The sequence below is a fragment of the Salmo salar genome, chromosome 03, assembly GCF_965601325.2.
Source record: "Salmo salar chromosome 03, fSalSal1, whole genome shotgun sequence".
Taxonomy (NCBI): domain Eukaryota; kingdom Metazoa; phylum Chordata; class Actinopteri; order Salmoniformes; family Salmonidae; genus Salmo; species Salmo salar.
Window position 1 is genome coordinate 39,375,217 of NC_138293.1, and position 26,756 is coordinate 39,401,972.

General features: G+C 47.4%; 2 protein-coding genes across 3 annotated transcripts in view; one reads left to right on the forward strand and one right to left on the reverse strand.

Annotated features, from left to right (window-relative positions):
- LOC106600076 (uncharacterized) overlaps positions 1-3,503 on the forward strand; it is a 15,730-nt gene extending 12,227 nt beyond the window's left edge. Inside the window, exons 15-19 of the mRNA XM_082973091.1 lie at positions 515-589; positions 760-961; positions 1,212-1,319; positions 1,583-1,771; positions 2,019-3,503. Coding sequence (XP_082829217.1) covers positions 515-589; positions 760-961; positions 1,212-1,319; positions 1,583-1,771; positions 2,019-2,243 — 799 coding nt within the window. The 3' untranslated portion in view covers positions 2,244-3,503. The remainder of the gene's footprint in view (positions 1-514; positions 590-759; positions 962-1,211; positions 1,320-1,582; positions 1,772-2,018) is intronic.
- Positions 2,638-22,503, reverse strand: LOC106600084 (integrin alpha-6). 2 transcript variants are annotated; one of them, XM_014191430.3, is made up of 25 exons: positions 22,163-22,503; positions 12,913-13,040; positions 12,721-12,800; positions 12,355-12,616; positions 11,366-11,497; positions 10,384-10,597; positions 9,975-10,168; positions 9,621-9,843; positions 9,398-9,487; positions 7,810-7,871; positions 7,505-7,674; positions 7,147-7,284; positions 6,877-6,992; positions 6,630-6,789; positions 6,435-6,518; positions 6,278-6,357; positions 6,111-6,188; positions 5,861-5,963; positions 5,580-5,756; positions 5,329-5,430; positions 5,122-5,232; positions 4,942-5,040; positions 4,712-4,837; positions 4,494-4,593; positions 2,638-3,752 (listed from the first exon to the last, which is right to left on the reverse strand). In XM_014191430.3, the coding sequence occupies exons 1-24, from the start codon at positions 22,342-22,344 to the stop codon at positions 4,519-4,521; spliced, it is 3,186 nt and encodes a 1,061-aa protein (XP_014046905.1). In that variant the 5' UTR covers positions 22,345-22,503; the 3' UTR covers positions 2,638-3,752; positions 4,494-4,518. The 2 variants fall into 2 exon arrangements, with proteins under 2 accessions (XP_014046905.1, XP_014046904.1); XM_014191429.3 differs by lacking the exon at positions 4,494-4,593.
- Positions 22,504-26,756: the final 4,253 nt, after the last annotated feature.

Consider the following 26,756-nt stretch of genomic DNA (forward strand, 5'->3'; position numbering starts at 1 on the left):
GTGAAGTGGAAATGTCTAGGAGCAACAACGGCTCAGCCGCGAAGTGGTAGGCCACACAAGCTCACAGAACAGGACCCCTGTGCACAAAGCGATGTCCATACAGAAATGGTTTGTCGAGATCTGTGTGAAACAACTTCACTAGCCTGCACAGAGCCCTGACCTCAACCCCATCGAACACCTTTGGGATGAATTGGAACGCTGACTGCGAGCCAGAGAGGTTAGAGGACAGAGTCAGTGCCTTACCTCGCCCAAAAATCAGTGCCTGACCTCACTGAAGTTCTTGTGGCTGAATGGAAGCCAGTCCCCGCAGTAATGTTCCAATATCTAGTGGAAAGCCTTCCCAGAAGAGTGGAGGCTGTTATAAGCAGCAAAGGGGGGGACCAACTCCATATTAACGCCCATGATTTTAGAATGAGATGTTCGACGAGCAGGTGTCCACATACTTTTGGTCATGTATGCGAAATGTGGTAATAGTTCCACCTTGTCCTCTAACCTCTGTTCTTCTGCCCTCTAGCAGCCTCCGCAAGTCTCTGAGCAGAGGGAGGAAGAGTGAGAAGGAGAAGAACGAGAGAAGGTCCCTGGACCACAGGTAAAACAAATGGTATACACACTACGGAACTAGCAGAGAAAACGGGGTCCAGTCAATACTATACACACACCATGTCCAGCGATTTCTATTTACACACACATTACATTTCTTCTTTCAGTGTTTCTGCCGTCCCTCTATTTGACTGTTGCGTTGTCTTTCTCTGTCCCCAGGGGTTCGTGTGGTGACCTGGTAGGTAACTCCAGCAGTGGTGTATCTCCCTCAGGCTCTGTCACTTCCATGCCCTCCTGCCTGCCCTTCTCCTGGTTCGGGGAGCGAGGGCGGGAGAGACTGAAGAAGGAGAGAGAGAAGCTTAGGTCGGTCTCCAGCAGCAGTCTACCCTACATGACCACCGGAGGCAGTAGAGACTGCCAGGTGAGAGGGGAGGCGTGCATTCGCACACCTGGCCTTTCATCTCCGACTACCCTGGACTTCAAATTTCATTTTGGCTCAAAGCACTTGTCCAACTCAATAATGTATGTGGCTTATGATTTTCGCATGCTTATTTCACCTGGGGCCTTTCATTTTGTACTGTACTCGCTCTTGACTGTGTGCGGTTGGTTGTGTGTGCAAGCGTGCACTTTACTGTGTGTTTGTGAGTCACACATGTCTTTGCTCATTCTAGAGACTGAGTGTCGCAGACGCGGGGAGTACCAGCTCTGCTCTCCTGTCAGGGATGCTATCAGATCTGTCTCTCTCTGGGCGCTCTCAAACTCTCACCTTCTCCTCAGAGGTGAGTCTCTCCATCTCTCTCACATGGTCTCCCTCTATTTCTCACTCTGTCCTCTCTCCCCTTCTCTGTCTTATCGCCCTTCTCTCTCTGACCTGATTTCTGCTCTAGTTTTCTACCATTCCTTGATTGTTTTCTCCTCGGCTCAAATGGCTGGATTGTGGTTTACCCCCCCCCCCCCCAACGACCCAGAATAAGGTGTTAGTTTGACACAAACCCAAAACAGTTCAAAAACAATCTGTCCATATGTCTGTCCCTCTCTGTAGACTCTAGACGGTGACTCTGTCCTAGTTGGTAGCAATAATCAATGGCAAAGCCAACCCCTGGACCAATGGACCAATCAGCAGGTCTGTCTGTGGTTGATTGGCATTAGCATGGACCAATATGCAGCCGAGTTCACAGCCAATGGTGTGGATGGGCTGCAACTCCTCAATCTGGACAACAATAAACTCAAAGTAGGTTTGTTCTACAGGGAGTCAAGGACTATGTTTTAATACTGTTAGACATCATCCTCTCCTCACCTTCTGTCTTCAGTGTTCTGATAAATGAAAGGACTGAATGGACTTCCCTGATCAGTGACCAGCTAGGAAAGGGGGCGAGTGAAGAGTATTGTGACGCGTCCCTTAGATGAATGATTTCATTCCATATGGATCAGCCCATAGTTTCACATAAATTAAAGTCTCCCTCCACCTCTTTCTTTAGGCTCTGGGGGTGTGCAGTCAGAGTGACCGTGCTGCTCTGAAGAGAAGGCTGAAGGAGATGAGGAAGACTCTGGAGCGAGAGAAGGAGAGAGTGAAGGGAATGGAGAGAGAGGACAAGGAAAGGGAGAATAGGAGCAAGGAGAGTGAAGGAAAGGAGATGAGGGAGAAGGCGGGAAGGGAGGGCAGATGTGGTGGTAAAAAGGTCAGAACAGAGTCACTCTGCTGAAGTCTGACCTATCTTAAATCACAACTTTTTATCTGAGATGTCCTACTATTAGGCTCATGTCATGCATTCCAGTCTTCAGACAAGCTGCTTTAGTCTATATTAGTCTCTCTGTCAGCAAAGACATGTCTTACTGTAAGTCTTCACCGCGGCCGGTGAAATACTTTTTATTTATTTTAAGTGTTTTGTTGCTATGTATAGACGTTTCTATATGCATGTTGTACAGTGGATGACATTAAGCACTATATTGTATTTTAAGCTGTGAATGTTTTATGTGCGTTAATAAATAATGTTTCAAATTTAGACTTAACTTCTGACTGTAAAGGCCGCATTTTAACATTCAGGTTAAATTTCATTTCCACGATGTAACAAAATGCACGAAAGAAAAAGATGGATGTGACTTTGTACAGGATGTAAAAACATTTATTTAGCATGGCAATTTTTCACACTTTTACTTTACATTGTCAACAGCTGTCACTGGACAAATCCTCCACGTTAAGGATGAAATGGGTCCTGTTTAAATACTTCTACAAAACCAAAAAAAAGGCATAATTTCTTCACTTCCTTGAAATGAACACTGATTTAACGTGACCGGTTAGAAGAACTACGATATGTAGTTTCTCCACTCACTCTGCTTCACTGGTCCATCTCAACAATCTAATACTTATAAGTTCACAACGTTCTCTCTGAGCAGTTATGGACGTTAGTACATAGATATAAATAATATAGAAAGATTGAATGGGAAAGCTGTTGATTAGCTCCTGCTTTAACTTGATGAAAAATGGCCACAGTTAAACATGCGAAATGTGTATAACTGTCCTTACACCCAAATGGTTTTGAGATTATTTGTGATTTGAGGCATCCATCCTTCCATATCTTGGAAGAAAAAAAAACTCATTCTGAAAAATGATTTGGCCAGTGGAGTACTTTGTAGGTAACATTCTCCTCATACAATAAATACACATTCTTCAAAATATACAAAACATATAAAACACTCTAGCCTATTCCATAAGTGTACATTTACAAAACAACATCCAGAGCTTTGAAAGAGAGACAGCTGGGATTCTTGACCCAAAATGTAAAAGAACACACAAAAATCTTCTCTTTCTGTCCAGTGATCAACATGGATGTCACTATCAAGATAAAATTCAATCAGACAAGGTACTACTTAATTGATCCCCAAAAAGGGACAATTTGATGAAGTGTTATTTCACCTTATCTAACCGTCTGTCCTTAAAGTACACAAATAAAGCTTTTCTACAATCCTTTTTAAAAAATGTGTAATTTTTGTGTCCATACTGTGGCGCGGGGCCTTGGAATAGTCAGATCAATGTCTGTGGGAACGGGAGCTCCAGCGTTCCACCATTAAGAGTAACTCTCGTTCTCACTCCAGCTCGTTATCCAGGCTTTCTTTTCCAGGCTTCCCAGTTGGTCTTTCTTCTCCTTTTGTATCCGCACCGCATTATAACTGGGAACGCTGTCGTCGTACTTGGAGCGTCTGAAAAACCCACACTGTCGGCGGCAACAACAAAAAAACAGCACATAGAAAATCAGTAACTAGCAGTTTTGAGCGTCTCGACAACATAAAAGGAATAGTTCACCCTCACATCAAACTATGGAAAAGTCTAAATGTTTGATTTTGGGGTGTACTATCCCTTTAAGGGCAGAGATGTGAGTGAGGCTCTTGAACAGTAGGAGGCGATACAGAGCCATCGGTGGTCCTACATGCAGAAATCTGTAATGTAGCAACGCCCCTATAAACCAGGCTGAGAGAGAACCACTTCAGAGCCTTCAGACAGGAAGTGCTTGAAGTTCCAATGGCGACCACAGAAGCAGAAACCAGAGACAGAGAGCGATGAAGACCACAAGGACCAACCCAGAAGGTCTTTAGAGCGATAGGAGAACAGTTCGTATACATGGCATAAGGATTTTTCAACCAAAGGAAGCATTCATACCCACATGGCCATGCAAGTAAACCGTCCATAACTCCACAACAACAGTTAGAAAGAAGGACATTTCCAAGCAGAAACTAGAAGTGCTTTTTCTACAGCAACCTGTCAGCTGAGCTCTTTAACATTCCATCCGTTCCATCGTCAAAGCCATTGCATTTGATTTCGTAGCTCTGAGCCCCTTTACTGCTTGTTCATTAGCGAAAGCGTTCCCCCCCCCCCATTCAGCGATAGTTAGTCTGCCACTGTGTCCGTCCATCCTCTGTGACCCTGGGCATGTATAGGTGGGTATAGATGCGTTTACCCCAGAGACAGCGTCTCTCCCTCTTTTACGCGTCAGAAGACGTCAATCTCTCTTTGTCAGAGGGTGGTACATCCTCTTTCTTTTTCCCGAAGAAACCACACTAAAGAGAAGCAATTGCATTAGTGTGTGTGTGTGTGTGTGTGTGTGTACGTACGTGTGTGTATTCATACTGTATATACTGTAAACAGTGACATTTATGCGCGCTCTTCTAGTCTTACCTTCCACAGCAGGAAGACCAGCAGGCCGAGCAGCAGCAGCCCTAACAAGATGGCTACCAGGATGATCCACCATGGGAGTCCTCCGTACTGAGCCACACGACGCTCTGGGAACACCGTCACTCTCACCTGAGAAAAGACAACAGCAATAGAGAGTCAACAGAAAGTCAATAGAAAGGGAAATGTGGGTGTTTTTTTTAATTTGTGTTCGAAATGTGAAACTGGTCAAGTACCTGCGTCTCGGCGTTCCTCAGGACCATGTTTTTAGCTGCGCCGTTCACTCTGAGAGAGGCTTTCACGATCACGTCCAGATAGTTCAGCTTGGAGTACTCCTGTTGGGAAACACAGAGGGGGGTGAGAGTGGACAGGAACATGAGGTGCAGTCAAATAGCAGAGGGAGGTGCGTGTCTTACCTCCAGGAATGTGCTGTTCCAGAGGCGAGATCTGAGCAGGATGACTGCATTACTGTCCAGGCCCTGAAGGGGGCAGCGAATCTCCACACACTTTGCCCCGTCCTCACACGACTGTAACACACACACACACACGTTAGAGTAGAGCTCGTAAACGACTAATAACACAACATTTAAACGTTGAGCAGCTGGGAGAGAAGGTTGTGTTACCAGAGTAGTGTATTTCCTCTTGTCAGTCAGTCGTGCGATGGTTCCCCCCTGAGGTTTGTCCGTCTCCCCTACGGCTCGTCTTCTCCTGGTGCTGCTCGGCTCCTAAACGGAGTGTGACACAAGATCATTCGGAACAAACATTCCCTTGGTGAGAACAACAGAGGTAACTGTACTGGGACTGTTAGTTTGTTTGCCTTGGGACCGGAAAGGTCCAAGGAGATTGGAGTTTGACCGCTGCGGTGTTTCCTAACCTCTTTGACAGTGAGTGAGTTGATCTCTCTCTCAGGGGAGCAGGTGATCTGTTCCAGGCCTCTGGAGTCGATCTTCATCAGGTACAGGAGCCACTTCCCCTCCACCGTCTCCTTTGGCCAATTGACGATCAGGGCGGCGCTGCCGTATGTCTTCAGGGGCTTCCCCAGGTTAATCACCTGTCAATCAAAAGGCAGTCAAAGGACAGGTGAGTTCAGTTTATAGTGACCCTGTTTGATAATGACGTCATTATTCCGGAAAAGAACCAAACGAATAGGCTTACCCTGAACTCGTACTCGATGGGGCTGCCGATGTCTCCCTCGGACTTCATGGCGCTCTCACCTTTGACCTCTCCAGTAAAGTAGACCTGGGAGGGCTTGGCCACTCTGGGAAAACAAGAAACACGACGTGAACACAAACGTCGTCATGCTGACGCTCCGATGCTGGCAGGTGCAACAACTCATTTGGTTCTCACGTGTAAAAGCACATGAAAGCACATTAAAGTAAGCAGCTGGCAAATCATATCGTTGTACCCTGTGAGGGACAGCAGCAGCTCGATCACCACTTTGGCCTTGGCCTTGACTCTGGCCACGTTTTGCTGGTCACTCGTCCTGAAAGGTCAGAGGTCAAATCAGCACCGTTGGTCAAATGTAGCCGTGCAGCATCTCATCGTGGAGGGAGGCGGGCAGCGTATACTCACGTCTCCAGCTTCAGGTCTATCTCCAGCTCTGTGGTGTTCAGAGAGATGCCAGCTGTACTCAGGATGATGTAGAACTTCGCCTAAAACACACAGACGGACAGGTCAGCACGTGCACGCGCTTCAGCTGGTGATGGTGATTGGCCTCGGCGTCTCTCACCTCTGAGCCTCGCTTGAAGGGGTTCCCCAGCTCACAGTCTGCCTGAGAGCCGTTCGTATTGGTCACACAGATCACCTGCTTGTCCTGCAATCGACAACAGCCAAGTCACAACTCGGTAACCGGCCTGAAGAACGGAAGAGGGGAAGGAGAGAGAGAGAGAGGGCGTGTGACAGAAGAGGAGAGGTGTAAACTCACCGCGTTGGGTGCAGAGCGGGAGGCAGAGTAGGAGAGCGAGGGGGGGAAGGAGGCAACCAACGCCGCCTCATGGGCATCATCTCCATTCTGATTGGTCACCGTGATCTCCAGGGCGATGTCCTTCTGGTCGCTAAGGGAGACTACTGGCACCCCATCCTCTCTGCAAGGACACCGGCAGATTTATGTCAGCGTTGATTCCACTCACCCAGGTGTTGGTTAGTGACACAGGTTCAGATGTTCTACTCACATAGGTAGTGGATGGAAGACGTCCTTGTTGGGTTCTCTGTAGCAGAAGCGATGCTGGAGCTGTACGTTGCTCTGACACACATTATCACTGCCACAGCCCTCCTTCAGGAAGCTCACCTACACACACAGGGAACAGCATGCCGATCAGACAGACTCACGCCAGACCAAAGGGAACGGGCTTTAAGAGCAGGCCACGGTCGTAAAACTCTTGTCACACAAGCCGACCCGAAGCTGGCCAATAGGACACTGTGTTACGGTTGTTGTTGGTCACCTCAGCGCGGGCCGTGATAGGCTCGTTGGAGTCGAGGATGGGCGGGAGTTCTGGGAGCGCTCTTCTTTTCCTTTTGGAGTTCTTTATCTCCACGGTAACGTCGATGGGGATTCCCCTGAGCTTGTCCTTAATGTTCTCCTGTAGGTGACAGACACACAGATTACAGATAAGAGATACGTGGTACTGGCTTATATATCACTGGCAAAGGACAGAGGAGACTGATTCTTGTCCATATTTTACCCGCAAGGTTGGTGAAAGACCGTCTTGAGATTATCTCTCTCTTTCTTCCCCTCTCGCTACCCCTTCCTCTTTCTTATGGCAAGCAGTGTCACGAGTCGTGCGAGTTGGGATCTAGTACCTGCAGTGTGAGTTTGGCGGTGATACACTCCTTCTTGCCCTGTCCACTGAGGACGAGAACACCGATGGACTGGTAGTCGTTGACGTCGCTGGAACGCGTGGAGAAGGTCACTCTGGGAGGGAGACCCTTCTTCCGACGCTCCGCCTCCGCCTCAAAGGAGTACGCCACCGCTGAGGAGGGGAGAGAGAACGAGACAGAGTGAAAGAGAGAGAGAGAGAGAGAGAGAGGGACAGTTACTATTGCATACTGATCTAAGGCCTAAAAAGCCCACTGAAAAAATCATAACACAAATGGTGTTGTCTTACTCAGTCTGGGGCTGTAGGATTTAGGGTTGGCGGTGTAGGAGAAGCAGGCCTCTACCTCCAAGCTGGAAACACAGCAAGTCATTTGTATTTGTGAACATGGTTTAACCTGTTGGGTCTAGGGGGCAGCATTTGCACGTCTGGATAAAAAAAATGTACCCGATTTAATCTGGTTACTAATCCTACCCAGTAACTAGAATATGCATATACTTATTATATATGGATAGAAAACACTCTAAAGTTTCTAAAACTGTTTGAATGGTGTCTGTGAGTATAACAGAACTCATTTGGCAGGCAAAACCCTGAGACATTTTCTGACAGGAAGTGGATACCTGATGTGTTGTATTGACTTTAAACCTATCCCATTGAAAAACACAGGGGCTTAGGAATATTTTGGCACTTCCTATTGCTTCCACTAGATGTCACCAGCCTTTACAAAGTGTTTTGAGTCTTCTGGAGGGAGATCTGACCGAACAAGAGCCATGGAACGATGATGTCCCATTAGACACCTGGCGCGCGAGTTCATGTTGGGTACCCTCGTTCCAATACGTTATAAAAGAGTATGCATTCGTCCACCTTGAATATTATTCATGTTCTGGTTAAAAAAGGCCCTAATGATTTATGCTATACAACGTTTGACATGTTTGAACGAACGGAAATATATTTTTTCCCCTCGTTCATGACGAGAAGTCCGGCTGGCTTACATCATGTGCTAACGAGACGGAGATTTTTGGACATAAATGATGAGCTTTTTTGAACAAAACTACATTCGTTATGGACCTGTGATACCGGGAAGTGACATCTGATGAAGAGAATCAAAGGTAATGGATTATTTACATAGTATTTTCGATTTTAGATCTCCCCAACATGACGTCTAGTCTGTATCGCAACGCGTATTTTTCTGGGCGCAGTGCTCAGATTATTGCAAAGTGTGATTTCCCAGTAAGGTTATTTTTAAATCTGGCAAGTTGATTGCGTTCAAGAGATGTAAATCTATAATTCTTTAAATGACAATATAATATTTTACCAATGTTTTCTAATTTTAATTATTTAATTTGTGACGCTGACTTGACTGCCGGTTATTGGAGGGAAACGATTTCCTCAACATCAATGCCATAGTAAAACGCTGTTTTTGGATATAAATATGAACTTGATAGAACTAAAAATGCATGCATTGTCTAACATAATGTCCTAGGAGTGTCATCTGATGGAGATTGTAAAAGGTTAGTGCATCATTTTAGCTGGTTTTATGGTTTTGGTGACCCTGTCTTTGACTTGACAAAACATTACACACAACTCTTGTAAATGTACTGTCCTAACATACTCTAAATTTATGCTTTCGCCGTAAAACCTTTTTGAAATCGTAAAACGTGGTTAGATTAAGGAGATGTTTATCTTTCAAATGGTGTAAAATAGTTGTATTTTTGAAAAATTTGAATTTTGACATTTATTTGGATTCAAATTTGCCGCTCTTGAAATGCACCTGCTGTTGATGGAGTGCACCACGGGTGGCACGCTAGCGTCCCACCTAGCCCCAAGAGGTTAAATGGTTTCTCATTGTCCCTATTCTGCAGATAAACAGCACACTCACCAGATGCTGTTGCCACAGTTTTTCTTAGTCAGATCGATCTCCTTTGGCGTTGTCTTGACAACCTTCTGGATGCTAATGACCGGCCGAGTCCTGGAGTGACGTCACAGGGTCAAAGGTTTAAAGGTCAAGAAAGTGCCCCCCCAAAAAAGACGGTATTAACAAATGGAATGTAGAAATGTACAAACAAAACATTGTGGGGTAGATGACCGATTGCCATGGTTACCTGTAGACGAACACAGAGTCGGAGAGAGATCCAACGGCCAGGTCAGGGTACGAGTTCCTGTCCAGGTCCATGTTACCAGCTAGGGAATAACCAAACAACTTTGTCTCCGATGGCACCCCTGACAACACCTGTGCAGGTTTGACGTTGATGCCCTGAGCTGAGCCGTGGTAGATAAACACCTTCCCTGACCCACTGTCATAATAGGGTGCTCCCACAGCGATGTCTGGCAGAGAGAGAGAGTCAGGATTACTCACCATCTACACACACACACACACACACACACACACACACACACACACACACACACACAAAGGCAAAGACAGACTTATCAATACACACACGCGCGCCCCTTACCCTTATAGCCATCCAGGTTGAGATCTCCCAGGTTTTCTACGGCCAGTCCAAACATGGAGTCCCGAGGTCCGTCTATCCTGGTGGGCGTGACCTTACTCCAGTCTCCGCCCTTGTTAACGTAGACATAAATGGCTCCGCCCACCTCCCCGTCCTTCTCAAAAAACTGCGGGGCTCCCACCACGATGTCCTCCCACCTAGAGCCAGAGAGACCGAGAGGGAGCAAGGGAAACAGAGAGAGATCGTCTCAGCACGGAACTAGTCGCCTCAACTCCAAGATCATCCGAGGGGCTCGAGCCAAATGTCACCCTGGCACGTGAAGAGAAACCGCTTTTGATGGGGAAGGGGCAGCGTATAGATTCGCCTCGTTGGCGGTCGGGAGAAAGAACGAGAGAAAATGAGCGAGACGTACCCGTCGGCGGTCAGATCCACCACAGCGAGGTCGTAGCCGAACGACGAGGCCAGCCCCTCCCCTTCCAGGATGTGCTCTGGTGACAACATGGTGGACGCTTCGGTCTCCTTCTTTAGCAACACCACTGCCCCGCTGTGATTGGCTCTCGGGGCACCGGCAACCACGGTCAGCTGACCCTTCTTAGTGATGGCCTTCCCCGAGTCCAGAGAGAAGCCTGATAGGAGAGACATATTTAAATCAATCAATCAGTCAGTCCATGTACTGTACGGGCCGCATAAAAACAGCCTTGCTCCAGGTGAAGAGCTGGTGCTTCGCTAAATGGATGGGACACCGGCTGATTGCGGATGTCGACGGACAACGACGAAGAAGAAAAAAACGCGTTTAGAATAATGTTTTACTGACCGCGCATGACACAGCACGAAGGGACCAAATCAAACAGGAACACTAACAAAAACAGCACCTGGACTTGGCATCACCCCGACCCATTCCCAAAACATGAATGATCTCATCCATATGCCGCACTCGGGCCAAAGCTATGTGTTGTACAGATTCACTGTTCTCTCTATCATGTGGACATGTTCAAGCCCAGTTGGTTGGAACTTGAGGTGATTTATAGATCACCTCGACGTCATTGTAAATAAGAACGTGTTCTTAACTGACTTGCCAAGTTAAATAAGGTGCAATAAAATAAAAACATTTTCAAAATCGAACACAATGTTTCCCCGCCCATGACGATAACTAGTGCACTGAGTCATTCCATTGGTTATGGAGAGCATGACGTCATCGCGCGGGAAGTAATACAAACCTAAGTAGCTATTGGCCCGTTACGTCGGTCTCCATAGCAATCTGAGGAGGAAGTGACTTGTACACAAAGTGTTTCAACACTGGAGATGGACACGGTGGTCGTGAAGAGCTCACCTGGACACGCATAGAGGAGGGCGAGCGAGAGGAACGAGGGACGGAAGAGTTTAGATGTACCTACCCAAGTAACTGTTAGCAGGCACGGGGACCAGGTCTGGGTCTAACCGGTTCTCATCGCCCACCTCATAGGGCCCGTCGTCATAGAAACCCATCTCCAACAGAGTGTTGTTCTTCTGCTCTACTCTCACCACACCTGGAGGGATGGAGGGATGGGGGGATGGGGGGGATGGAGGGATGGAAGGATGGAGGGATGGGGGGGATGGAGGGATGGAAGGATGGAGGGATGCGGGGGATGGGAGGATGGGGGGATGGGGGGGATGGAGGGATGGAAGGATGGAGGGATGCGGGGGATGGAAGGATGGGGGGGTGAGGAAGTGAAGGGGAACATGGAGATGATAAGATGAGGAGGAAAATCTCAACACAAGCAAATAATGAATGGAAAAACAGTAACTTAAAAACATGATAAATCAACACATGAAACATCCTCACGAGCTGAATTTTTTTGGGGAAAAGTTATGTACACGATGACATGACCCTAATCGAAACAAAACATTTTATCATTGTGGTTTTGCTACCACTAGAGGTCACAGCGGTTCATAGATTTGAGCATCAGCTGATGAGAGAGGAAGGGGCCATGTAGACTGTGCTAATCTAATCTACCTAACCCTGACCTTATCCCCCTAACCTTCCACTCCGACCCCTGACCTTATCCCCTAACCTTACACTGACCCCCTAACCCTGACCTTATCCCCTAACCTTACACTGACCCCTAACCCTGACCTTATCCCCTAACCTTACACTGACCCCTAACCCCGACCTTATCTCCTAACCTTACACTGACCCCTAACCCTGACCTTACACTGACCCCTAACCCTGACCTCTAGCCCCTGAGCCGGACCTCATAGATCTGAAAGGATGAGATAGGTGTACGCAACATGGTCCATCTACCCCTCTGGTAGGCGTTTCCCGTATTATCGACACCAATCTGATCCTTTCAGATAAACGACAAGTGTTTGATTTCAGGCATACACGCTCTCACTCTCCACCTGCCTTTCCAGTTGTACGCTCCAGGAGCACCAAACACCAGGTAGTGGTAGTCCCTGGTGAAGGTGGCAGACAGACCCTGTTGGCATGAACCAAACCTCTCATGGCCGCGTGCCCGCCCCTCACAGAACCTCCAGTTGCCTCCGTCCTCATCAGACTCGGTACCGATGGTCAGGTCCTGGCTCAGCACGTAACACCGCCCCGTGATGTCACGAGACTCCTGGGCTGTGTTCACAAACAGACGGCGCTGGTAGCGGTGGGCACACGTCTGGAGAGAGACAGAGAGAGCAGAGGGATTGGTTAACAGAGCTGTCAGTCGGGTCAATCATTTAAAACGCACGCACTCATGCGCACGCACACACACACACTTACCACAATCTTTCCTCCCGGCCCCTGGCTGTTTACTGTTACACCCATCCATTGGTTCTCCTTACTCTCGGTGTTCACGTCCTCTGCACACACACAAAAATCATCAAATCCTGATCAGCTGGCAGACGACTCCCTTGTAAGGACTTGTGTGGACAGACGACGAGCGAAAAGGCGCGTGTTTAGAGGTGAGCTCACCATCGTTGTCGAACTGCACTCGGCTACAGCTGGAGGAAGTGGAAGTGGTGTCACAGTTGTAGAGTCCTCCTGTGATCTTGGCCTTCTGACCTCTCAGAGCTTTGGCCCTTGGAGCACCAACCAGCAACCTGTAACACACACCACAAGGCCATGTTTGAATACAGGAAACAAACACACACACACACACACACACACACACACACACACACACACACACACACACACACACACACACACACACACACACACACACACACACACACACACACACACGAGAACACTGACAGCAATATTACAACATGACTGGTACACACATCACTCCCTGTTCTTGTCCGATCCACATTTTCCAAAGTGGTCATCATTCAAACCACCACCGTACACCCATTATAAGAGGAAGCTACAGTCGGTGAGCCAGTAGATCTGGGCCAATGTGGAGTCCTACACTTTGACACCTGCGGTAATCTTAACCAGCCTGTCAGCAGCCCTCGGCCCTCCCCTCTCACTTTCCCTCTGAGTCACACAGCATCTCCCTTTCAACAGAGAACATCAGAGAGTGTCTCACACACACACACACACACACACACACACGCACGCACTCAATCAAACTGCTGTTCCCATGATCTGCCCCCCCCCCCCAGCACCCATCAGACAAAGAGCGCTTTCATGATTGGACAGAACTGCGACTCAGCGATAACATTCATCCACAAAGGGTGGGCACACACACAAGAAAAAGTGGAATGGAGACACACACATGCACACTCAAGAGAGTGGACACACACACACACACACACACACACTCTTTATGGAACCACAGACAAGAGGGGCTCTTAGAGAGGGGTCACAGCCACCACACCCCAGTACCCACGATGCATTACTCAAGGTTTCCCACAGCAGCATATCAAAGTTCCCCATCACTGAGGCTGTCTGTCTGTGTGTGTGTGTGTGTGTGTGTGTGTGTGTGTGTGTGTGTGTGTGTGTGTGTGTGTGTGTGTGTGTGTGTGTGTGTGTGTGTGTGTGTGTGTGTGTGTGTGTGTGTGCGTGCGCATGCGCACGTGTGTGTGTGTTCTTGATGACAATCGTCAGCTTTGCAAGCAGTTCAATGCATAGAAATGCTTAATGCCTGGTCATAGAAATCACATGGTTTTAGCGCAGGCCTGTTTTACCTTGTATCTATTTAGAAACCTTGCTGTGATTTTGGGATAGGCCATTTGTCATGTTCATGGATTTCAGTTTGCATTGATCGCTATGTGGGTCTCAATGCACTTGAACTTGACCTTGAAAAACTCTCATCCAAGGGTCTTTTATCAAAAGGTAAAAAAAAAAAAAAAGCCATACTAGAATGATTTCTATGGTTTAAGTACTCGATGAGATTAAGAAAACCCCACCTGTTTTGAACACAGCTCGTATTCATACCCATGTGGGTGAGCAGAGGTATGTTTGGGGTCAAGGGGCCTTTAATGTGGTTAACTCATTAAGAGCGAGAAAGACAGAGATGGGAGAGAGATCACTCTGCTTAAACAGAGCTATGCTCAAATCATGAGGCATCAAAGCCAAAGGAACTGAATAATGTTAAGAAATGCTATAGATGGAAGGAAAATAGTGTGGAAATCTACCCAAAAACAATTAGGCAAAAACAAATTCAATCCCTTCGAGACAATTTCCTGGACAAAAAGGTTTCATTGTACTAGTGAAGGTGTAAACTTGGCAGTAGAAAACTTAAACAGTATATTTGACCTCTCAGCTTCCCTAACAAATCAAAACATTTCAAGCAGACAACCTAAGAAAATGAACAACAATGACAGATGGTTTGACGAAGAATGCAAAAACCTAAGAAAGAAATTGAGGAACCTGTCTAACCAAAAACATAGAGACCCAGAAAACCTGAGCCTTACGCCTTTATTATGGTGAATCACTAAAACAATACAGAAATACACTACGGAAAAAGAAGGAACAGCACGTCAGAAATCTGCTCAATGTAATTGAAGATTCCATAGAATCAAACCACTTCTGGGAAAATTGGAAAACTCTAAACAAACAACATGAAGAGTTATCTATCCAAAATGGAGATCTATGGATCAAACTTCTCCAATCTTTTTTGGCTCTATAACAAAGAACAAACAGCAAAAACATATACATGATCAAATACAAATCTTAGAATCAACTATTAAAAGACTCCTGTCTTTACATTTCGTACCATGACAAAATACAAACCCCTCCAACCAAAAAAAGGCCTGTAGTGTTGACGGTATCCTCAATGAAATGATCATATATACAGACCACATCCTCCAATTGGCTATACTTAAACTCGTTAACATCCTCTGGCATCTCCCCCAATATTTGGAACGAAGGACTGACGTTGAGGGCATGTCCTGTTAAACCTTGCTAATGCTTTAAGCCAAGGCACTGGGCTTGAGTTAGTTTCTTTAGCAAAGACAGAAAAGTGTGCGTGTGCATTAATAAGAGGCCTGCTCTAACTGTGCTGTGTGCAGCATGACACCATGGTGTCTGGCCTCTCAGCCAAGAACTGACAGAAACTCACTGGTTCCTCTTAAGTCAACTGGGGACAAAACATGTTGTTGATGATCTACCTCACTTGCTTTGCCAACGTACACAAATGTTTCACATGCCAATAAAGCCCCTTGAATTGAAATTGAATTGAGACGGGAAAAAGAGAGCGGGAGAGAGTCATGTGGGTGCTGACTACTCTGGGCCTCAGTGGAGATTTCCCAGAGTGGAGAGATCATGTGGAGGGAGGGGGAGAGTAGAGGGGTGTGAGTGGAAATAAATGAATGGAATCGTGCCCAGGTAATTAAACGACTGCTCCAACACTGATCTGAAAACAATGAGCATCCTTCGTCTTGCCCCCTGCTATACATACACTAACAGGAAGTCAGGAGAATAGGCGGAAGGAAGAGGTATCCCCTTAGCCACGCCGACACTGTAGTTTGGTAAAACCCTGTGGTCACTTGGGTTCAGGCTACACTCAAGGTACACGTTGCCACTTAACCACAGATCTAGGATCACATTACCCTCCTCAAAATCCTACCCTAAAACATTAGGGCATGAAGAGAGTGTGAAGAGAGCTGACCCGGCGTCAGTGGTTAGGAACAACTTGGACCTACTCCTCAGACTACGCTGCACGGCACATTATGGTTTATAACTACATACATAAACAGAGTGCAAATACCCAGTTATACACAGTGACTGCAGTAAAAGTATATGAAACAATGTTTGAATTGTATGTGGTCTCAATTGTTTACTAATGTCTGGGCAATGTAACGCGTGCGAGGCCCATTACCCAGTAGCCTGCCACTGGTAGTAAAACAGGGAGTGTGAAGAGAGGGAGACAGGGAGTGTGAAGAGAGGGAGTGTGTGAGAGGGAGACAGGGAGTGTGAAGGGAGGGAGACAGGGAGTGTGAAGGGAGGGAGAAAGGGAGTGTGAAGAGAGGGAGACAGGGAGTGTGAAGAGAGGGAGACAGGGAATGTGAAGAGAGGGAGACAGGGAGTGTGTGAGAGGGAGACAGGGAGTGTGTGAGAGGGAGACAGGGAGTGTGTGACAGGGAGACAGGGAGTGTGAGAGGGAGACAGGGAGTGTGAAGAGAGGGAGACAGGGAGTGTGAAGGGAGGGAGACAGGGAGTGTGAAGGGAGGGAGACAGGGAGTGTGAAGGGAGGGAGACAGGGAGTGTGAAGAGAGGGAGACAGGGAGTGTGAAGAGAGGGAGACAGGGAGTGTGAAGCGAGGGAGACAGGGAGTGTGAAGAGAGGGAGACAGGGAGTGTGTGAGAGGGAGACAGGGAGTGTGTGAGGGAGACAGGGAGTGTGAAGAGAGGGAGACAGGGAGTGTGATGAGAGGGAGACAGGGAGTGTGTGAGAGGGAGACAGGGAGTGTGTGAGGGAGACAGGGAGTGTGAAGAGAGGGAGTGTGTATTGTTCTACTGATAATGGCTAACGACACAGCTGCTTTTCCAATCATTCACCACATGTACAGGAAGTAAGAGAATCAAATCCACAGGAAGGACAAAGACAAACATTCAGTGTGTGTGTGCGTGCGTGCGCGTTAGGGTTAGGTTAAGGGTTAGGGAAAATAGGACTTTTTAATGGTCAAACATTTTTACTCCCCAAAAAGTAAAGCTGTGTCTCCCTCTCTTCACACTCCCTCTATGAACAAACAACACAGCAAAGGGAAACAGTAGAAACAGCCATTCTCTCTCTCTCTTTTCACAAACACACAACGAGGCCCAACAGCCTACAGCCGAAAGAAACAGAGAAACACCAAATCGAGGAACAGCTTCCGTGTAAACAGCTCGCTGCCTATATGCACCACCACATCTTGTTACCAAGCAATGATGGATCAACATCAGTGAAACTTTCAGAACATTTCAGTTCTAAATGGATCCCAGAACATTTTACAGAACCCTAATGAATTCCAGAAGTCTTGACATTTTAACGCCAAGTTCTCTATGCTCCTTGCCAGGACTGATATAAACCCAGGGTTGTGTTAATTAGAATACACCGTAACAAAACGCTTTGTGCTTCTTATTGGACAAGATCAGGTAGTCCCTCAGTGTTTCAGTCCGTTTTCTTCCATTTGGTACCTCGTACCAGGTCTGTGTGGGAGACAGACAGCGTGGATTGAGTAACTGACGGACTGTGTGTGTATTCGGTGCCCAGCTGTAAAAGGTGATTTAGGCTGTCAGCATTCCTCCAGATGTCCCTCCACCACTCCTCGGCTTTGATGTTGGCTAACTTGAGCTAACCTGGATCAGCCTGCAGGCAGGAGAGAACGGGCAGACAAAGAGGTGTGTTTGGGGGGAGAGGTGTGTGTGTGTGTGCAGGAGATCATTCTTTCACATGCTGTACATGTATCGTAGTCCAAACAACAAAAAAACTGTAGCGATAAAATATTGCATTCATTTAGCACTTTTTTCCCCAGGACTCTGAACAAACCTTTGAACTCTAACCCTAACCTTCCCACTAAACATCAATCTCCTGTCTATCCAGGATCTGAGAGATCAAAGATCTGTCGCACATGGAAACCTCACAGCTCTGCACGCTGGACGTCTGTCTATAGAACATGCTGGAATGGGTTCTCTCTCTCTCCCATACACTTTCACGAAGACGTTCTCTCTACCTCTACCTCAGTCTCTTTGTCACAGCCTTCCCTCCTCTCTCTCGTTCTCTCCATGACACTTTATTACTTTCTCCAACGCAGAGAGAGGAGCCAACTCTCTGCAGTTGTGACCGACTTTGGAACCTAACCCACATGCACACAATCCCTTGCTCTTCAGCGTGTACGTGAGACACACCTGCCCCCAGCCACCCTCCCCCCCACAGACCCGTGCCAAACAGATCCCTCCATTGCCTGCAGGTATAAAAAAATATATAAAAAAATACCTGCACACAAAACACACACACCTGTGAGGCACGGGCTCAGTTTGGCGGAACTGCTCTGGCGTGGCACAGACGTGTGACTCACCTTTCACACACACACACACACACACACACACACACACACACACACACACACACACACACACACACCACACACACACACACACACACACACACACACCCTAGATTCCAAGAAACACCCCCCAGACAGCACAGACAGTCTGGAATCCTGATCCACTGAGGTAGGCAGCGAAGAAGTGTAGCCTCTGGCAGCATTACATACTGTGTACAGTATAGCCTGATGACGCATGGCTGCCGACTTTAGTGCCCTGTAAACTGAAGGGTCCACTCGCCCAAGGTCAGTCAACGGTTACCATTGTGGATTTCAACTCCTGCAGTGCAGTGTGTGCATGTCTGTGCGTGTGTGTGTGTGTGTGTGTGTGTGTGTGTGTGTGTGTGTGTGTGTGTGTGTGTGTGTGTGTGTGTGTGTGTGTGTGTGTGTGTGTGTGTGCGTGCCTGTGTACACAGTATGTGTGAGTTTGTGCGTGCGTACGGTTTGTTACCAACAATGTGCCGACTCACACGGACACAGTTACAAAAGACCAGGAAGGCCTCATAGCTTCTAATACACAGACTGCACTGCATCAGTCACCACTTTAACGCCACACACACACACACACACACACACACACACCTCTCACTGTACAAATGCGCCCACACACACACACACAATCACTTGGCTGTTCATGCATGCACTGATATCTAAGGCCAGCATTTGACCCATAATGTAGGTTAGGATTTGGGGACGTATGACTCAGACCTGCTGATTCAGTGTTTATGAGAGACATGTCCTGAGGGCATATGGAACAGAAACAGGCTTTTAGAGTGTGTGTTCCTGAAAGGTACAGTGGATTCGGAAAGTATTCAGACCCCTTGACTTTTCCCCACATTTTGTTAGGTTACAGGCTTATTTTCCCTCCTCAATCTACACGCAATACCCCATAATGACAAAGCAAAAACAGGTTTTTAGAAACGTTTGCAAATTTATTTAAAAAATGTAAAAACTGAAATATCACATTTAGATAAGTAATCAGACCCTTAACTCAGTACTTTGTTGAAGAACCTTTGGCAGCGATTACAACCTCAAGTCTTCTTTGGTATGACACTACAAGCTTGGCACACCTGTATTAGGGGAGTTTCTTCCATTCTTCTCTGCAGATCCTCTCAAGCTCTATCAGGTTTTATGGGGAGCATCGCTACACAGCTATTTTCAGGTCTCTCCAGAGATGTTTGATCGGGTTCAAGTCCAGGCTCTGGCTGGGCCAGTCTAGGACATTCAGAGACTTGTCCCGAAGCCACTCCTGCGTTGTCTTGGCTGTGTGCTTAGGGTCGTTGTCCTGTTGGAAGGTGAACCTTCGCCCCAGTCTGAGGTCCTAAGTACTCTGGAGCAGGTTATCATCAAGGATCTATCTCTACTTTTCTCCGTTCATCTTTCCCTCGATCCTGACTAGTCTCGCAGTCCCTGCCACTGAAAGATGTCCCCACAGCATGATGCTGCTGCCACCACCATGCTTCACCGTAGGAATGGTGCCAGGTTTTCTCCAGACTTAATGCTTTCTTGTTTCTCATGGTGCCTTTTGGCAAACTAAGTGGGCTGTCATGTGCCTTTTACTGAGGAGTGGCTTCCGTCTGACCACTCTACCATAAAGACCTGATTGGTTGAAGCCTGCAGCGATGGTTTTCCTTCTGGAAGGTTCTCCCAACTCCACAGAGGAACTCTGGAGCTCTTTTAGAGTGACCATCGGGTTCTTGGTCACCTCCCTGACCAAGGCCCTTCTCCCCCAATTGCTCAGTTTGGCCGAGCGGCCAGCCCTAGGAAGAGTTTTGGTGGTTCCAAACTTCCATTTAAGAATGATATAGGCCACGGTGTTCTTGGGGACCTTCAAGGCTTCAGAAAATGTTTGGTACCCTTCCCCAGATCTGTGCCTCAACACAATCCTGTCTCTGACAATTCCTTCAACCTCATGGCTTGGTTTTTGCTCCAACATGCACTGTCAACTGTGGGACCTTATAGAGACAGGTGTGTGCCTTTCCAAATCATGTCCAATCAATTGAATTTACCGTAGGTGGACTCCAATCAAGTTGTAGAAACATCTCAAGGATGATCAATGGAAACAGGATGAAACTGAGCTTCATTTCGAGTCTCATAGCAAAGGGTCTGAATACTTATGTATATAATAATCTTGAACCTGTTCTTGCTTTGTCATTATAGGGTATTGTGTGTAGATTGATGAGGGGAAAAAAACAATTTAATCAATTTTAGAATAAGGCTGTAACGTAACAAAATGTGGAAAATATCAAGGGGTCTGAATACTTTCCGAATTCCCTGTACATGGATTCAACTCAACATCCATTTTGTGATCACTCTATAAACATCTGTCAGGTTTTCTACATGAGAGAACTCATTGAGGGAATCTCAGGGTATGAAATCTCAACTCTAATCGTGTTTGTTTCTGTCTCTACCGCCTGACTGTTCACAGGGCTGACGACCACGTGCCTCTAATATAGACACAGACCCAAACTGGTACATCAAATTGTGTGTGTGTGTGTGTGTTCAGACAAGTTCAGGTCAGAACTAAGAATGCCCCGACCATTACAGAAAGTTACAGACCTAAAACTCTATAATGACTTCAACCCATTACATTCCACACCTTGTTAAAAGGGTAGAATCTATTCTACCAAATCCATTCCAATGACTCGTTGTCCATAACAACAGGTCTAGAATCAGTATAGTCATTGAGCACATGCTGTATAGAATGGGGTCTGGGGTGCGGACAGCTGATCCTAAGTCAGTAGTTAACCGGAGTGTTGAGGGCAGATGATTGCTAGTCCTGCTGTGCTAAAAGGAGCAGGGTGAAATTAGGAATGAGATTAATGGTAAGACTACAGAAGGGTGTCACTTTTGTTTCCCATGGTTGGAGGCACATTGTTGGGGGTGTTTTCACTTGGCCAAAAGCATCTTCGAGGTCAACTAGACTGTCTGGAAATGTTAAGGCTCAGCTGGTTTGAGGTTTCAGACAATGATGTACAGTATATGGCTATACTGCCTAGTTAAATAAAGGTTAAATAATAAAAAATAAAACGTTTTTTAAATATATGCTTTCACACCATCTAACGCTACTGTGACCCTGACTAACACAATGGCACAGTCCCTGCAGCTTGCCACGCCCATAGCCTAGGGACTAGGCTAACTTTTACAGTATTTGACCCAAACGACAATGACATTCGGCATCTACAGTATAGGCTCGCTTTACTCTACTGTGAGGACACACGGCATAAGGTGCACATGACATGAGACCTGCAGATAATAATAGCATGTTGAATAGCATAAATACAATTATCCTAACTAGATCTGTGGCCAAGTGAAAACTCCCCAAAAGTCCATTTCTACCCGGAGCTATTATAAATCTATAGAGCAGAGTAAGTGGTTTGGAATCACGAGACTTTTTTTGTTGCCAAATTCCCGACCTATAATGACATTGGAGTCGCGCACGGACAGGCACGAACCTGTAAAAGGGCAGTAAAGGCTGTAAAACTCACCAATAATTAACCCGTTACAAAAACATGCCGATCTGAAACGTTAACGAAATGTAAGACCAAAACAACCGGAATCGGAGTTAATTAACTAGTGAAAATGACTCCCGAATAAAAGGTAACAATGACGTTGAGACAAACTTCTGCGAAGAACCTGCGAGCCTTTGAAGTGTAACACTGGGCTACAGTAGCAACAACCTGTTAGCGGTTAACTCCGCAACTTAAACGGAAAAATAAATACAAATAAAAAAATAGGGAGACTTACATTCTTTTATCTAACGGGTTTAATTGCCAATGCATAGCCAGAGAGAAGCCGAAAAGGCTCCCGGGCTCTCCTTTCTTTTCAATGACGTTTTCTGTGTCCAGGTTGAAAGCCGATATGTGCGTCCATTCCAGGTGAAAGAGAAGCGAAAGATATGAGATGAACTGGATCAATCTCAACCCCATTGCGGCGAAAATGGTTTAATTCTGTGTGACTGAAAATGAACACCGTTATTTCTCCCGGTAACTCAGCCTGTTTGTCCGGGGCATAGAACTCACGAACAAGTGAAGTGATGTCTGACTTTATGCTGGCTCTCTCGGGCTTTGGGTGGGATGTTGCCCACTTGAAGTTTGTGCCGCGCCCCTCCTACATCCCCACTTTCCCTCCCTCCCTCCCTATCCGTTCTCTTACCTCAGGTGTTGAGCAACATACAGAAGCTAGCTTACTTTCAACGTGAGAAAAAACTATACTATTGTAGTTGGGGAGTGGTCGAAATTTACACAATTGTTACCCAGAGGAAAATGGAGGAGGGACATGCTTTGAACATTTCAGTCAGTGGGAGGGTTCAGTATTTGTATAGGCCTAGGCTATACAAATAGCAATTCTAGGAGAGGCACAGGATTGAACCAGGGACTGTAGTGACGCCTCTAGCACTGAGATGCAGTGCCCTAGACCGCTGCGCCGCTCAGGAGCCCCATTTCACCTTGTAATGGTAGGGCTATTCCAATCATAAGCCCTGTCCTGCCCTGCTCTTGCTTATGTAAACCCTTTTGTGCTGCCTAACCAATGGCTGTGCTGTGTACGGTGGTAAGGTGGTACTTCAAGTCAAAGGCTTCTTCCTAAAATAGTGTTTTATTTGTCCTGTTCAGTTGGGAGAGAGTGAAGAGAAGGAGGACCGGCAGTAAGCTTGCTACTGCAGTAATGGATTTGAATGAAAACAATATGTTTTTTTGTCAGCCAAAATGAAGCTATTTATCAAAGTTATTGATAATAAGCCATATTCAAGTAATTTACATAACTTACATTACTATAGAGCAGCAGCCACGGAGATGGACAGCTCATAGGTGCTGAAAGTAGACTAATTCGAGAAGGCCTAATTCATTGAAACAGTCTTCATTTTATTTTGACTTGAGGCTATTAACAAGAGGGCTTTGTGTTGGAGCCTATTTCTTCCTATTCAAAAAATAAGAGGTAGACTTACCTGTTTGACAGACTAAATTATAGCCTACTATCCATAGACTTTGTCAGCCAATTCCATCAGTCATCATGCACTCCTTAAATATCTCAGTGTCAGTAAACGGCTTGGTGCGTTAAGTTATAACCAGGGCTCGAATTGAGGGGGTATGTTAGGGAATTGTGTTTTTTGTTAAAAAATAAATAAATGGCTAAAGGCATTGTTAGCTTAAGATTTTGAAAACAAAATGACGGACCTGATGATATAAAGCGATCTATAACAACGCTTTAGTCCGCAATGCTTTATGCTAGAAACAAGCTGTAAAATGCCGGGGAAAGACATGAATCTGATGCATATGGAATATATTTGGTTTGTCACTATGGCATTCAGAGGCTGTGCTACAACCTATAGCTGAGGAGACAAAAAAATGACTTTACATGGAAAGTAATGTGTGATTCTGTCACTTTTTAATTGACGTTCAACATTTCAACAAGCTATTATTTATTTGCTTTTATTTAACCTTTATTTAACTAGGCAAGTCAGTTAAGAACAAATTCTTATTTACAATGACGGCCTACCAAAAGGCAAAAGGCCTCCTGCGGGGACGGGGCCTGGGATTAAAATATATATATATATACACTGCTCAAAAAAATAAAGGGAACACTTAAACAACACATCCGAGATCTGAATTAAAGAAATAATCTTATTAAATACTTTTTTATTTACATAGTTGAATGTGCTGACAACAAAATCACACAAAAATAATCAATGGAAATCCAATTTATCAACCCATGGAGGTCTGGATGTAAGGGCTGTCGTGAGAGAGAGTAGACCAAGGTGCAGCAGAGGATGTGTTCATCATTAGAATTTTAATAGAACAACGTGAACACTATACAAAAAACAAGAAAACTGACAGCCAAAACAGTCCTGTCAGGTGCAAACACTAACAGAAACAATTACCCACAAAACCCAAAAGAAAAACATGCTCCTTATGTGTGACTCCCAATCAGCAACAACGAGCTTCAGCTGTGCCTGATTGGGAGCCACACACGGCCCAAAACAAAGAAATACAAAAACATAGAAAAAGGAACATAGAACGCCCACCCAATGTAACACCCTGGCCTAACCAAAATAAAGAACAAAAAACCCCTCTCTATAGCCAGGGCGTTACAGTACCCCCCCCCAAAGGTGCGGACTCCGGCCGCAAAACCTGACTCTGAAGGGGAGGGTCCGGGTGCGGGACGTGGCCTCTGCTCCACCCTTGGCATCACCCTCTTAGGTGGCGCACCTGGCCGCGCCGAAGGTCTGGTGAGCGACCCTGACTGCGCCCGGCTGGTGGGCGGCGATGGCTGCGCCCGGCTGGCGGGCGACCCTGGTTGCGCCCGGCTGGTGGGCAACCCTGGTTGCGCCCGACTGGCGGGCGTCCCTGGCTGCGCCCGGCTGGCAGGCATCCCTGGCGGCTCCGGCGGCACTGACCCAGGATTCACCAGGCTGGGGAGATATGAAGGAGGCCTGGCCCTGGGCGCAGGCACAGGACTCACCAGTCTGGCGGGCGGCTCTGGCGGCTACGGGCTGGCGGGCGGCTCTGGCGGCTCTGGCCCAGGATTCACCAGGCTGGGGAGACATGATGGAGGCCTGGCCCTGGGCACAGGCACAGGACTCACCAGGCTGGGGAGACATGACAGAGGCCTGGCCGTAGGCGTAGGCACAGGACTCAGCGGGCTGGCGGGCGGCTCTGACTGCTCTGGACAGGCGGGCGGCTCTGGCGGCTCCGGACAAGCGGGCGGCTCTGGCGGCTCCGGACAGGCGGGTGGCTCTGGCGGCTCCGGACAGGCGGGCGCCTCTGGCGGCTCCTGACTGGCGGGCGGCTCTGGCGGCTCCTGACTGGCGGACGGCTCTGGCGGCTCCTGACTGGCGGGCGGCTCTGGCGGCTCCAGACTGGCGGGCGGCTCTGGCGGCTCCGGACTGGCGGGCAGCTCTGGCGGCTCCGGACTGGTGAGACCCACTGGAGGCCTAGTCCTGGGAGGTGGCACAGGACGGACCAGGATGGGGAGACCCACTGGAGGCCTAGTCCTGGGAGGTGGCACAGGACGGACCAGGATGGGGAGACCCACTGGAGGCCTGGTCCGAGGAGGCGGCACAGGAGAGACCAGGATGGGGAGACCCACTGGAGGCCTGGTCCGTGGAGCAGGCACAGGACTGACCAGGATGGGGAGACCCACTGGAGGCCTGGTCCTGGGCGCAGGCACAGGATAGACCGGGTCCTGAAGATGCACTGGAGGTCTAGAGCGCACGGCCTGCACAACCCGTCCTGGCTCGATGCCCAATCTCCCCCGGCAGATGTTAGGAGCTGGGATGTAACGCACCGGCCTCTCCACGCGTACTGAGGACACCGTGCGCTTTACTGCATAACACGGTGCCTGACCAGTACTACATTGCCTCCTGTAAGCACTGGGAGCTGGCTCAGGTCTCCAACCTGACACTGCCACATTCCCCGTGTACCCCCCCCAAAACATTTTTTGGGGGCTGCCTCTCGGGCTCTACTTGCCTCCCAGGCAGGTTGTCACAGTGGTCCCGCAATTGCTCCCATGTCCAGTCAATCCTTGACTCCAACACCTCCAGCGACCAGGATGCCATCTCCTCCCGAGCGCGCTGCTTCCAATAGTCCTCCTTGACTTCCATCTGCCCTCTTCTCCACTGCTTGGTCTTTTTGTGGTGGGTAATTCTGTAAGGGCTGTCGTGAGAGAGAGTAGACTAAGGTCATCAATAGAATTTTAATAGAAAACGTGAACACTATACAAAAAACAAGAAAACTGACAGCCAAAACAGTCCTGTCAGGTGCAAACACTAACAGAAACAATTACTCACAAAACCCAAAGGAAAAACATGCTCCTTATGTGTGACTCCCAATCAGCAACAACGAGCTTCAGCTGTGCCTGATTGGGAGCCACACACGGCCCAAAACAAAGAAATACAAAAACATAGAAAAAGGAACATAGAACGCCCACCCAATGTAACACCCTGGCCTAACCAAAATAAAGAACAAAAAAAAACCTCTCTATGGCCAGGGCGTTACACTGGATTTGGAGTCACACTCAAAATTAAAGTGGAAAACCACACTACAGGCTGATCCAACTTTGATGTAATGTCCTTAAAACAAGTCAAAATGAGGCTCAGTAGTGTGTGTGGCCTCCACGTGCCTGTATGACCTCCCTACAACGCCTGGGCATGCTCCTGATGAGGTGGCGGATGGTCTCCTGAGGGATCTCCTCCCAGACCTGGACTAAAGCATCCGCCAACTCCTGGACAGTCTGTGGTGCAACGTGGCGTTGGTGGATGGAGCGAGACATGATGTCCCAGATGTGCTCAATTGGATTCAGGTCTGGGGACGGGCGGGCCAGTCCATAGCATCAATGCCTTCCT

Bases quoted from the DNA above. Each gene is read 5' to 3' on its own strand.
- LOC106600084 (XM_014191429.3), bottom strand. From the start codon at position 22,344: ATGGGGTTGAGATTGATCCAGTTCATCTCATATCTTTCGCTTCTCTTT. The intron at 10,169-10,383 runs GTACGTCTCGCT...CTCTGGCTCTAG, and splicing joins GTGGATCTGACCGCCGACGG to GTGGGAGGACATCGTGGTGG. The intron at 5,233-5,328 runs GTAACACAACCT...TGTGTGTTACAG, and splicing joins AGAGGAAATACACTACTCTG to TCGTGTGAGGACGGGGCAAA.